This window comes from Octopus bimaculoides, chromosome 9 (assembly GCF_001194135.2).
Source record: "Octopus bimaculoides isolate UCB-OBI-ISO-001 chromosome 9, ASM119413v2, whole genome shotgun sequence".
Lineage (NCBI taxonomy): Eukaryota > Metazoa > Mollusca > Cephalopoda > Octopoda > Octopodidae > Octopus > Octopus bimaculoides.
Genome location: NC_068989.1, coordinates 828,679 through 843,447, shown reverse-complemented (window position 1 = coordinate 843,447; position 14,769 = coordinate 828,679). Strand labels below are relative to the sequence as shown.

General features: G+C 35.9%; 2 protein-coding genes across 5 annotated transcripts in view; one reads left to right on the top strand and one right to left on the bottom strand.

Annotated features, from left to right (window-relative positions):
• LOC106879484 (tRNA N6-adenosine threonylcarbamoyltransferase, mitochondrial) overlaps positions 1-14,769 on the bottom strand; it is a 106,065-nt gene that overhangs the window by 62,408 nt on the left and 28,888 nt on the right. For both annotated transcript variants that reach the window (XM_014929078.2, XM_052970343.1), the window contains exon 2: positions 8,069-8,147. The gene's annotated coding sequence lies outside the window, so the exon portion shown is untranslated. The remainder of the gene's footprint in view (positions 1-8,068; positions 8,148-14,769) is intronic.
• The window catches only part of LOC106879483 (uncharacterized), a 51,601-nt gene that overhangs the window by 12,071 nt on the left and 24,761 nt on the right, over positions 1-14,769 (top strand). For all 3 annotated transcript variants that reach the window (XM_052970341.1, XM_014929075.2, XM_014929074.2), the window contains exons 2-5: positions 7,460-7,682; positions 10,600-10,747; positions 12,389-12,525; positions 13,483-13,717. In XM_052970341.1, the coding sequence (XP_052826301.1) occupies positions 7,464-7,682; positions 10,600-10,747; positions 12,389-12,525; positions 13,483-13,717 (739 nt within the window). In that variant the 5' untranslated portion in view covers positions 7,460-7,463. The remainder of the gene's footprint in view (positions 1-7,459; positions 7,683-10,599; positions 10,748-12,388; positions 12,526-13,482; positions 13,718-14,769) is intronic.

The window sequence follows — 14,769 nt, the reverse complement described above, 5'->3', positions numbered from 1 at the left end:
CCTGACTGGCTCCCGTAGGATTTTCGAGTGAGATCGTTGCCAGTGCCCCTGGACTGGCTTGTGCGGGTGGCACATAAAAGACACCATTTCGAGCGTGGCCGTTTTCGTGCGGGTGACACGTAAAAGCACCCACTACACTCTCTGAGTGGTTGGCGTTAGGAAGGGCATCCAGCTGTAGAAACTGTGCCAAATTAGATTGGAGCCTGGTGTAGCCATCCGGTTGCACCAGTCCTCAGTCAAATCGTCCAACCCATGCTAGCATGGAAAGCGGACGTTAAACGATGATGATGATGATGATGCCCCAGCATGACCATAGTCTAATGAGTGAAACAAGTAAAAGATGAAAAATCCACTCTGTTTTAATCTATAATCCATTATTTATTTAAAAAAACCTGTTTTGAGCTTTGAAAATTGATCTAAAAAATCTCTCAGAAACTCTTCTGCAAGATTTTACTTGTAAAAATGCATCCAAAGAATTATTGTAATGGGACTGAAATAGTCAAAGAAATGCAAAACTATTTTGAAATTCCTTGTGTTGTTAGAAGGCTTTTTGATAAATGATAGTTTGTGACTACCAGAAGCTGTTCAGTTTTTGAAAAAGTGCATTACCATACAAATTATAATTTGAATAGAACAGTTATAAAAAGCACAAAATTCCAAAACTGTTATTTATATACTTTTATATACTGGTTGCCAACCAAATTGTACTTTTAGAGTACTTCTCTGTAAAAATATCAGAGATTCTCACTGGAACAATAGTACAGAGATTTGGTAGACTGCCAAATATGTCAGGACCATATTAGATTATATTTCATGAACTTATCTCATTCAATTGGTTTTTTGAAACATCATGGTATGATTTCACTGTTATAGTGTTGTTGTTGCTTAGCTTCACTAGCATAGCTAGAGTGTATGCTGCCCCTGGACCCCACAAAAGATACATATTGCCTATAGCAGACCCAAAATGCCACCTGGGGTGGACGCCCCCCCCCCCCAACTCCTAGCTATGTTAGTGCTTAGCTCTGAGTCAGCACTGATCCAGCAGATCAAAACTGTTGCAGCTGTAAGGGCCTTCTTGTCTTTTTTTAGGGATATATACAATGACATTATCTGATGTATCCCACACTACTGTACTTAAGATGATAATATGTGATTTGAGGGGCCTTGGCTGCTATTTCTATTGAGAGACCATGTAAAAGCCCCAGTGATGTACACACACACACGCAGAGCGTTAAGGGAAGCTGGAGCATGGCATTTACAGAGGCATTGGGCTAATTTCAGAGTTGTAGTGGTGAAACCAGTGGTAGTAGTAGAGTAACAGTGGTAGTAGTAGAGTAACAGTGGTAGTAATAGAGTAACAGTGACTCAAAAGAGAACATGAAGAACCTGTTGGTACTGGCGTTTGTCTGAGTGAGGTCTGGTGTTGAAGAGCAGCTAAGGCTGTTGATGTGAGAATGTTCTGGTAGAGTACACAACATGTTAAAAGTATATACCATAATAATGAGTGTTTCTACTTGCATTTCAGTGATCTTGAGAAGAGGATGATTGTCACATCATCTCATTTCCCCCCAAATTAAATTTGTGGTTGTAGGTTTAATTTAGAGTTTCATATCAATGTATATAAAATAAGATGTGGTGAAGTAGATGAATGACAAAACAAAGCATCTAACAAGATTTATTTCTGTTCTTCTTGTTTCAAAACTTTCTTTCAGACCAATACAATTAGTTGGGGGGGGGGGGTTCAGTCAATTCATTGGCAACAAACAATAACAACCCTCAGACCACACCCTAGTGTCCTAAAAAAATGGAAGGCTGCACATTGGGTAATGTAATCCTAGGTAGACGATGCTTAAGTAAAACACAAGATAATCATGATTGGAATACTTTTGGCCAAATGTTTGAGGAGTTGGCTTTGGTCTACAACTCAACAACAACAACAAACTTATATTTATATCATTCATCTTTTACTTGTTTCAGTCATTAGATTGTGGCCATGCTGGAGCACCACCTTGAAAACTGCTTAATCAAATAAACCAACCCCAGTACTTATTTATTTTTTTTAAAGCTTGGTACTTATCATATTGATCCCTTTTGTTGAACTGCTAAGTTATCGGGACATAAACCTCCTGACACTGGTTGTCAAGTGGGGGGGGACAAGTACAAACACTTATAAGAAATAAAGTAGTTGTGAAATCAAGTGTGCATTTCCTGTTTACCAACTTGAACGCATTTTCCCTTCATCCACAAATATTGTTTCTACGTAAAAGAAACATCACGAAAACGTCATAAAAGATGACCTCAGTTGCTGAACACTGGATTGGTTATATATTTAGGAGTGATTATTCTGAGTTCAAATCCTGGTTGAGGTCAACATTTCTTTCCTCTCCCAAATCTTGGTAAAAACCAGTAATATATAAAGTGTTCCTTTGCAAAGATTTGCTGTGTGCCATTATCATCATTTAACGTCTGCTTTTCCATGCTTGCATGGGTCAGATGGGATTTATTGAAGATTTTCTATGGCTGGATATCCTTACTGTTGCCAATGCTCACATGTTTCCAAGCGAGGCAAGATTTCCTCAGGGATGGTCATGTTTTTCATGGAAGTCTGGGAACGAACAACATCATTTGGATGAGGGTGATACTCATTTACAACCATCACATGATGGTTGTAAAAATGAAGGGTACACACACACAGAAAAAGCAGACTGAGAAAACAGAAAAAAAGAAAATTAAGAGCTGTGTCTCTGACTATTTGAATCAGAATTTGGTTGGTGTAAATTAATTCAATGGGGAGAAAGTCAGTTTGTAAGACTGCATGCTTAATTCAGAGAGGGTGATGTTTTCCAATTCAATAAAAGAAATTTGTCCAGAGGCTTACATTTAATATAAATTTCAGATCTGGAATTTAGTAGGTCAGTACAGGCTCTTAGATCTAAAATGGCTATGAGATATTTCAGCTTCACAAAGCCTGCATCTCTTTGAATCATTAATGTATGGCACAAATCATTCCACAATGCTCCAGTTGATGGTGTGTAGTGTGTAGTTAGCCTTCAGGACCCAGATATGGCTTTCTTCTTCTCCGTATGCTGTGTTGTATAGAAACTCATGGCGTGTTATACAAGCTTGTCAGATCATTGTTTTGATAGCATGAAACTAATAAAAGCTCAAATTTAAATGTCATGCATATGTGTGTGTGTGTGTCAGACGTAGAATGAATAAATACTCAGGAACATAGTAGAGTTTAAGACAAGATATTTATTAGTATTGATTTTTCTATTCATCAGATAAAATACTAATTTTTACTGGAGGAGAACACCACAAGTGATTGAATCAATATTATTTCATTACTTCCGCTTTTATTGTACAAGTCTCGTTTGCCCTTTGTTCTTCTAATTCTAATTCAGTGATGAAAAGAAAAGCTTATGCTAGCAACACTTACACATGGTATAGATACTGAGTTTGTAAGAATAGTGGGTCTGGACATTGTTCTGTCTTGTTACCATAGCACTTAGTATTCTTTTCACTTTGTCTTTCTATTCTTGGTAGCACCTCCTAGATTAACTAACTGACTTGCTAGAAATAGCTATGAAATTTCTCTGAAATAGCACCCTGACATACTTGTTTACAAAAATGAAATGGTCATGGTTGGAATGCCTTTGCTCATCCATATACTTAATCAGAATTGACCTGATCAACACCAAAAGGTTTCTACTTTCAAGTAAAAGACAAACAAGAGACATAGAAAGCAAATGAACATGCTTCGTCTGACTAGGGAAGGTTTTTCAGACAAGTTCCTAGGTTCATTTTCATTGCATTTTACAGAAAAGAGATGAAACGAAACCTTCTTCAAGCAGTTGCTTCGTTTCTTTTGCTCAGTTACTTTTCTGAATGCCTAATTGCAACCAGGTATGTCGTATTACTCCTTAATGTGTTTGCTGTCTGTGCCAGTTTATGTTTATTGTTTTCCAGTTGAAAACCAAACAGTTTCTGTTTCTTGAGACTAAATGAATCATGTGAATTAAGTTATATGGAGTTATATTTGCTTGACACATGAGTAGTAAATAGATAGGATCTGAAATGAATCGATAAGAGCAAGTGTGACCTTCAGCTGAGTGTCTTGTTTCAAGTAAATGAGAAATACCTCCTGTGTACAGGATGTGTTGGTTTATTGCAGGAGAAGGTTGAAGTGATCAGCTGTCTTTAATTGCTGCTCCTGGTTGTATCAATGAATTATACTTTTTCATGTTCCCTAATTTAACGTCCATGGGCTTGGTGGTTGGGAGCTGAATGATTTGGTAGGGGATACAACACCAGGTTAGTGACAAGGCATGATGACCTAGAGGTCACTTAGTTGGTTGTCCAACTTCAATGAAAAGCTAAGCACAAACAGACTGATAATGCAACTCGGGCCTTGAAACATCAACTGAAGCCTGCAGGAGAAACGACTACACAAAAATTCATGTGTAATGCAAATGAATAATACAAAAGCTGGAGGGAAAATATTGTTTCTGGATGTGGACCAAAGAGAAATGTATATGAAAACGTTGGGATCCAAGACTTTACCCTCCCTTGTAAATAAACTGGCAGAGGATCACATGGCTTAACCCTTCAGCCGTATCCAGCCCAAATATTCTCCCTGTTTTATAATCAAAACTAGCCAGATCTGACCCCTCATACGTACCTAACAATGTCATTCTAGAAATAAACAATCCATCATTTAAATCTTAAAGCTATAAGATGATGCCTAATTAATTCAAAGCAATTTGAATAAAGAAGCAGAACATTTGATGGAGGAATGAACTGAATGCTAAAGGCTTAAAGAATTTATTTCAAAGCTGTCAAACCTAAAACACAGCAGAAACACAAATGCTGCTGGTGCTGGTGCTGCTGGTGCTGCTGGTGACTGCTTTCAAATAAAACTGCATCATTGAAGAATTAATGAATATCAATTAATGAATATCAATACACATCAACAGAAAGCTATTTCTATTTGACCAATCTGAAGAATATTTCAGCCACAAGCGAAGCACACCATTACAGTGCTGCAATGTCTAGTAAGCAGATCAATACTTTTGGAACTGCAGTATACACCCTCTGCAACAGGAACTCAGGACACTCAATCCCCTGAAAGTTCGCTGCCTTCTTCCCAAAAGATATGAAGCTCAGATGACAATGTGCTTGCTTCATAGAAACAAGTTTCTGTTGTTGTTGCTGTTGTTGTTGCTGTTGTGGGTTTAATTAAGATTATTTAACAGTCTTTCATTTGGTTCATAGATCAGCCGTACCCTGTCAAGACACTGATAAAAAGCAAGTCAGAGATAAGTGCTAGACTAGTCATACTAGTCTACTTCCTCCAGGAATCTCTACTACAATATCATGTTTTGATATAAGGACTTCAAGCTTATTTACACACACGCACACACACACATGCATGTGTGTGATTAAACTTGTCAAATGGACATGTATGTTTTGACACACATACATCTGATTTCTTTCATGCCTTTTAACTCCACCAATCTCACACATTGTGACTAATATTATATTTCTAGGCAAACATAGAGTGGTGGCAGGCTGGCAGACTTTGAAGAGAAAGGGCATCGCATTGAAGAGGTTGTGAATAGCAATGAAAGGACTCTCACGAACAACCGACCAATTGATTGTTTAACCAACACATCAAACGAACGATCGACTAGTTGGTTGGTTAGATATTTAATGATAAAGAAGTGATATTGACCCAGTGCATGTGTTTATTATTATTGGCATAATGACCCTCCCGAAACACAGCTAGGAAAAAATGCTTAGTAGCATTTTATCCAGCTCTGTATGTTCTGAGTTCAAATCTCACCAAAGTCAACTTTGATTTTGATTTTGTCAGGGTCAGTAAATTAAAGAATCAGTCAAGTCATGGGGGACGATGGTCTCATCTATTCTCCCCCTCTCAAAATTGTTGATGTTGTTGCAAAAACTAGACATCATTTTATGTTATATGCAGACACAAACAGACAGGATAGTCTTTGATTTATCAGAAAGACATTTTAACTGTTTATCTCTCTGAACAATCTTGCTGGGTCAGTAGTGACTGAGTATAATTCTTGTAAACATTAATTAAGCTTAGCCAGAGGACCAGTTAACAACAACCTAATCTGGACAATGCTCTAAACCTTGCGAGGCGAACAGATATGAATGAACAATTGTTTAATATACAAACAATTATATTTTGATGATTTTAATATTTCTCTCTATATTTAAATACTGTTGGCTCAAGATCTATTATAATCTGAGAATTCTATAGCAGAAATATTTAGCAGTCTCAAAACACATAGAAATTGAACCCAGGTCACTGTATCTGATGAGAAAACAAAACAAATGTGGTTCGCTCAGTTATTGATGATGCCACTAAGACACTTGGGACAAACACGGTCTAATTAAACATTTTCCCTCTGGTGTGCTCTTTCTGATAAGGACTTCAGCTACATATTTAATGTGTTTTAGCTACTAACAGAGTAAACTAGAACAGTGTCTGTAGCAGCCAAAATGAATTATAATGATGACCAAAGTAACAGTGACTCCGATTACACAACTTGACTGCCAAGGTGCAAGAGTCAACCGAATCATTCCAATGAACTCTTCCTGCCAATCCAGCAGACAAACCACTCCCATTCCGGTCTCATTGATCAACTGTTATTGCTGTGTAAATACCTCTTCTGTGTTTCATAGAAATGACAATATAAAGTTGGAAACAATAAAAATAGTTTTGAATTAAAAGCTCAGCTGAATTTGTGTTCCTCCAATCAACATCGACACAATCAAATTACATTAGTGACACACAGACAGGAAGAATCTTATTGTTGCTGCTCTTTTACCATAATTAAATTGTTTTCATTAATGAATATGATTCTTGTCATATAATTCTTTATTGTATCATCCTCATCTCTCTTTCTATGAGAAACATTTTATGTTGAAATCATCTAGATTCCTCTGTGATTGGGAATAACCTGCTTTTGTACTGACAATATGGCAACTAGTGTGACTGTCAGAAATGTACGGATGCTAATATACAACATAGAAGTTGTCATCATCATCATCATCGTCAATGTCTGTTTTCCATACTGGCATGGGTTGGACAGTTTGACAGGAGCTGTGCAGCTGAGAACTGCACCAGGTTTCAATTGTCTGTCCTGGTATGGTTCCTATGGCTGGATGCCCTTCCTAATGCCAACCCAGTGGGGTTTTTTTATGTGACCCCTTCACCATGCCATGTTGTCTTTACTACAGTTCATGTTAAGCTAGACATAGTGTCTGAAACTAAAACATGAAAAATAAGTGACATTGCTGAAGAAAACATGCAGGTTTTTCTCATTACCTGGGAATTCTAAATTGCAATAGTAAAGTGTGCCAGCTAAAATTATTGCCATCTAAAGAGTTAACCTAACTGTTTATATTTACATTTTTGTTTCAGAAATATGGGAAACACTGTGAAGTGTGGTTCCCATTCCAGGTGGTTTAAATCTGAATATAATGAGACCCTCCAGCAGGAAAGGATACAGTTTGTGGACCGAAGTGATGTCCCTGATTCGGGTGAAGTACAACTTGGAACCCTAATACACTATGATTATCCCTTTGAGAATTTGGTGTTTGAAGGTGGTGGAAATAAAGGCATTGCATATTGTGGGAGTTTAATGGTGAGATGTCATCGTGAATCATGTTTATTTCTTTTAGACTGAGAGTTTACATCAGATTCAGCCTGTGTGTGTGTGTGTGTGTGTGTGTGTGTGTGTGTGTGTGTGTGTACATAAGCATTCATACTAATTCATGCACATCTAGACATACAAACGAAAATTGTGTGGAGAAAGTCTGTGAAAATTTACTGAGATACTCACACATCCATACATCAAACATGTTCACGCATACAGACTTAAATACTAGCATGACAAAAGCACAAAAGCATATGGTGTAGTGGTTAAGAGTGCAGGCTACTAATCCCAAGATTCCAAATTCGATTCCAAGCAGTGACCTGAATAATAACAACAACAACAACAACAATAATAATAATAACATTGAAAAATACCTTAGGGATGAAAACTCAGGTTCGAAATTTCTCCAAGACACCTGATGAAGGCTGGAGGGTATATCAGCCGAAACAATATCTGTCAAATGTAAATAATGTAAATTAGTTGTTTTCCAAAATATTCACACACATGTATAAACAATAACATACACACATAAATATTTACAAACGCACACACACACACACACACATGGACTCTTACCTTCACACTAAATTCATCACTGAAATCATTAACTCACTTTGCTTACTGCATTTTTGTCCAAAGCTTGTACAATCCTCACAATTCATTCCTCTACACCCAGATCCCTCACTGACCACCAAATTACTGAATGTGGTACCCTTTCGAATACTGTCCCCAAATCAATGACAGCTAGAAATAGTTGTTTATTCCAAGCCAAGTATTTCTCCAGCACTTGCCTCACTGGTTAGATTGCATCTGTGCTGCCTCTTCCAAACACAAAGCCAAATTGCATCTAACACTATTTTGTCATGGATCAATTGAACTTTGACCTTCTTAACTTGGTCGAGCAGTTTGATTCCTCCATAGTTGCTTCTGTTTAAGACACCTCCTTTGCCGTTGTAGTAATTTACTAATGGGAGAAGAGAAGGTGAGCGCAAGTCCTCCATAAGTTCTTAGCTTGAGACAACAGGACTTGCACAAACTGAATCATTGATTGATCAAGCAAGTGATGGTCAATGGAATGATTATTTATCTAATTATTTGTTTTTGTTTCTTTTTTATTTTTGAATGGTACTTTATTTTATTAACATATTTTTACTGGCAGTAAAGAAAGAAAAAACATTAAAAGTATAAAAGACCAAATTATTGAGAAAAAAAACCCCCATACCTACCTCACCAAAGAAACAAAGAAAAAGAAAAAAAGACGGTAGTGGTGGCGAGCAGCAGAAGATGGGTGGGAGGAGGGAGTAATGGTTTGTATACTCAAGAATGAATGGTGTGTTCAGTGACGCCTCGTAGACATGATTGCAAATGCGTTGCTGCTGACAATGGCCAGCAACACTCAGATCAACTGAATGCTAATAAAGAGAACGATAGAGATTCAGTGCATGTGTTCTAATTTAATAATAGAAATAACCCTGTTGGAAAATGATGACTGTTGAGATAGATGTGGTTGCACTTTAGTACAACATCTGTTTAGACACATAGTTTCACCTCAAGAATTCAGTACAACAGAGTAAATGGAATGTGTGTGTGTGTGCATAAAGAATAACACAAATGGGCTTTTATTTAAACCCCATTCATGTTCTTATTTTTAAACATATACTACAGCTGGAACCAAACCTGAGTTAGATCTACGGTCTATTTTGGATTCGGTTATACATACCTGCAGCACACTACCAAATACATGACACTTCATGGTTGTTTTTACCTTACTGTGAACTCAATGTTATGGTACCTAACCAGTCTTGGTGCCCTGTGTGTTGATGCACCTAGATTCTAATGAACCCTGTGACTAAACTATATATGTGTCTATATACAAGAATAAGGGCAGAGAATCATCAATTAATAATAGAATTTATCGGTAAAACTATTTATCATCATAAATATACAGGGATTAGCAATTGAGTTGCTTCTCCAACATACTGAAAATTTGTAGTTTGGAATCAGTAGTTCTTTGACTGCTATTTCTAAATTTTCAGTATGTTGGAGAAGCAACTCAATTGCTAATCCCTGTATATTTATGATGATAAATAGTTTTACCGATAAAGGTTTTTTTCATACTGAACTACTTGGCAAAATTGTTAATTATTAATTCTATTATTAATTGACGATTCTCTGCCCTTATTCTTGTATATTTATTATATGTCTATATAGATAGATAGATAGATAGATTAATTATAATAATGTTATTAATTCAACCCAAGGGTTTTTGTTATTAGGAATAGTTCAAAACCATGATTGTGTTTTCAACTTGAAACTGATTGCATGTTTTTTCCCTCTTCATGTCTCATTAGTCGTTTTCCACTAATCATAGGTTAAATTAACTCACAAGGCTTTGGTCGGCCCAAGGCTATAGTAGAAGACACTTGCCCAAGGTGACACTATAGCCTCAGGCCGACCAAAGCCTTGTGAGTGGATTTGGTAGACAGAAACTGAAAGAAGCCCATCGTATATATGTATATATATGTATGTATGTATGTATGTATGTGTGTTTGTGTGTCTGTGTTTGTCCCCCCCACCATCAACCGATGCTGGTGTGTTTACGTCCCCGTAACTTAGCGGTTCGGCAAAAGAGATCGATAGAATAAGTACTAGGCTTACAAAGAATGAGTCCTGGGGTCGATTTGATTCGACTAAAGGCGGTGCTCCAGCATAGCCGCAGTCAAATGACTGAAACAAGTAAAAGAGTAAAAGAGTATACTTCATCAGTTCTAGGATTAAAGGAAAAGTCAAACATGATGATGATGATGACAAAAGATTATGTTAATGACAATGATATTGTTGTTGTTATTATTGTTATTCTCTTTTTTCTTTAAACTGAGCTGTTGTTGTTTTCTTTTGTTTCCAGGTCCTTGAAGAACTTGGTGTATTAAATAATACAAAACGCTTGGCTGGTGCAAGCGCTGGGGCCATGGTTGCTGCGTTAATCAGTGTTGGCGTCTCAAGCACTGAACTCTTGGACTACTTAAGTCAAGACATTGGCAAGTTGATGCTTGGTAAGTACTACTATAACATTTTGGCAGAATGTGTGGCCGTTATATTCGTAATAGGGATATTGATAGACTGCCGTGATAATTTGGTGGAAGGTGTGGCCATTATCACTTGCTGGTTCAGATTGAAGTAGAGTGGTGCCTGTAATATATGCTATAAAGGTGTAAGGAATTTTCTACATTTAGAAAAAGAAACTCCAAACGGTTGTCTGTTATCAAATGATATAATTTGAACTCCATGACATCTTACTTGATGCCAATCTGAGAAGCAATATCAGTTTTAAACGGTTCTGTAAACTCTACAAATTCTTCGTTAAATCCTTTTCTTACTTCTTTGAGATATATGACAGGATTTGATTATGTCTTTAGGCCTGGATAATGCTGAGATATTGGTGTCTGGTTTTGGAAGGTTCTGTGGCATTCTATCAATAATGGAAAGAATTTTTCTGAGAAGGCATTTGAGATTCAACAAGCGAAGGAAGACTGCTGGAACCACTGAAAGCACCAAACACTGGATTTTGCTTGTCTTCTCTTTGAATTTGTTATTGATAATCTGCAAACTTAGTCATATCTTTGGCTTTTGCTCAATGTCTGTAAAAGTAAACCACTTCAATGGAATATATCCAGATTGCAAAGAAACGCTGGTCATTTGAAAATACTTTGATACTTTATTCAACAATATGACCATTCTTCCTGCTTCCAGCTCCATCTTGGTTGAAAGAAATCCATGAAGCTGTTGTCAACATTCTCTCTTCTGGTCATTATTGGAAATATCGTCCTAGAGGAAATGTATTATATAATTACTTCAAAATTAAAATGATTAAATTGTAGAACCAGTCTTACATTGAAATATTCCCATAAATATAGAAAAGCATTTAAATATTTCAGTAGTAAATAACACCTTAATTATGATTGCTTTTCCTATAATCTAATAAGCATAATTTCTCTAAATTGTTTTTAGCATACATAAATAGCGAAATAACCAAATGTCATGATTTATAGAATTTCCATGTTTATTTTTTATTGTTTCATTATCTACTGATGCCATCATAAGTTTAAAAAGTAAACCGGTTTTTCTTAGAATATTATATTTCTTGTTTCTGTGTTCTTTTTGTATGTGTTCATGTATCATAGATATTATTTCAGTCTGCTTTGAATTGAACTGGTTTTGGGTTACCTTGATAACATAAACTTTCAGATATATTGGTTCAGCTGATATTTTGACCTCACGGCCATGTTTCTCTGTACCAATGCTATCCGGTAGCCTCACCCCACTCTATATATATATCCAGGTTTTCGCCACTCACTTCTCACTCCCCCTCTGCACTCTCTAATCACGCTTGTTTTGCAATAAGAATGCTGGGTTACAAGACCTATTATTGTAACAATCATATAGTTCTCTGTTGCATTCTTGCTGAGACTAAAGTATAATTTTAATGCTACTTTACTCAATAAAAAATATACCAGTAATATATTAGGATAATGTAAATTATATACTACACTTTTCCAATTTTTGTAAAAGTGAGTTTGTGCTAAACAAAGAATCCACAGTGAAGTTTAAAGATTACATTTGTTTCATGGAGCAATGAAATATGTGTCTTGTTACCTAAACTTTAATATTGTTGCTTATAAATTTATTTCTTGTAGATCATAAATGGGGATATTTGAGCCTTTTACCAAACCTACTCAAAGACTATGGCTGGAATCCTGGCAAAAAAATTGATGAATGGTTTCGAAAAGTATTTTTGGAAAAAACTGGGAATCCAAATATTACTTTCTGGGAGGTGAGTGTTTTCTGATTTTCTGATTGGTCATTCGTCATCGTTGCCGTCATCGTTTAACGTCTGTCGTCCATGCTGGCATGGGTTAGATGGTTTGACCAGGGACGGTAAACTGGAAGGCTGCACCAGACACAAGTCTGATTTGGCATGGTTTCTACAACTGGATGCCCTTCCTAATGCCAACCACTCTGAGAGTATAATGGGTGCTATTATCTGCCACCAGCACAGGTGCCATTTGTGTGACACCAGTATCTGCTGCAACTGCAATTACGATACTGAATGTCCCTTAAAATGCATTTCTTGCATTCTCATCTCGATTTTTCCCAACTTATCTTGGAAATGAGGTATCAAGGCCGGTTCAATCCACGGATGATGGGTGACTACTGCTGATTCCTACAACGAGAGACCAGCATGATGCATAATCGCAAGAGCAAGTGTCTCAAACATTTCTGAGATGAGCATATCAAAAATAAAGTGAGCATTCCCTTAACATAAATATACTATGTACCATTATATTATAATACTATTTGCCTTGGACATAAATTTACTATATACACTACTAATATGCTATTATAATGATTATTTACATTGAACTTAACTATTCTTGATTCTAATATAGTATTAAAATATAATTATGCGCATAACTCAAAATCCTGACGTGCTATAGCAATTTTGAGTTGAGATTCGGAATCAGCGTACTCGATTTAGTTTGGTACAGCACCATTTGTCTGGGCAGCAGACAATAAATCTTTTTTTGTTGCCCAGTGCAATCATTGACATCACTCCACAATTTTAGATTTTAAAAATTTAAAGTTTAAAATTTTATCATTGCTAATATGGGGAAAAAGTTTGTAAAAGATCAGCAAATTACTGGAAATATTAGAAAAAAAAATTGTTTTTCTTTTTAATCAAGTTTTATGCCAAACTCAAATGTTGGTTTCATTTCCTTTCTTCTTCAAGATCTACAAACATTACGGTCGAGAATTATGTGTGGTTGTGACTAATGTTAACCACATGGCTGTTGAATATTGCCACCCAAAGACAACTCCACATATGCCAGTACGCCTGGCTGTGCGTATGTCAATGTCCATCCCTGGAATATTCAGCCCACCCAGTTATTCTGCCAATAATGGAACAAAGAAACATTATGTTGATGGAGGACTTCTGTGCAATTATCCAATCCATTGTTTTGATGGTAAGTCTCATATTTCAATAGGTCGGTCAAAATCACTCACAAGTTCCACTGTCCTATATCACATTGCTATTCTTTTCTTGCAATTCGTGTCCTGACCCTTTGCCTGGACAAACTAATCCTTGTCACTTACATATACGATTGATTTCTTTCAGTTTCTGTCTACGAAATCCACTGACAAGGCTTTGGTTGGTCTGAGGCTATGGCAGAAGACACATGCCAAGTTACCACACAGTGGGAGTGAAAGCAGGTCCATGTGTTTTGGAACCAAGTTTCTTACCACACATCCACACCTGCACCTATATATATTTATATATATTGATATATATATATGTGTGTGTATAAATGTATGTATATGTATATATGTATATATATATATATATATATATATATATATATATATATATATATATATATATATATATATATATGAATAAATATGTATATGCATGTATATATGTGTACATATTACATATATACATGCATACATATATTTATTCATATATATATATATACATATATATATATATATACACATATATGCATACTTATATACATATATAACTATATATATACATGTATATATATATACATCTATACATATACATCTATATATATACATATACATATATATCTATATATACATATGTGCAGATGTATACATATATATGTACATAATATATATTATATATAGGTATGCATGTATATATATGTATGTATGCCTGTATATATGTGAGATAATAGTTTCACTTTTATAGTTTCAGTATTAATAGTGAAAGTATTAAAGTGAAAGTATTATCTCACATTACAATAGAGAGATGTTATTGTTTCACTTTTGACACGTAATACTGAAATAGTGGAAGATATAAGAGATTGCTCTGGGCTTGCATTAGGCATGAAGTTGAAAATTTTTTGGCCTATGACACTACCTGGACCCTAAGAAGGCATATGTAAAATTTCAATGAAATCGGTTGTGTAGTTCTTGAGTTTTAGAGATACACACAGACAGACACATACACACATCCTCATCTTTATATATATATATATATATATAT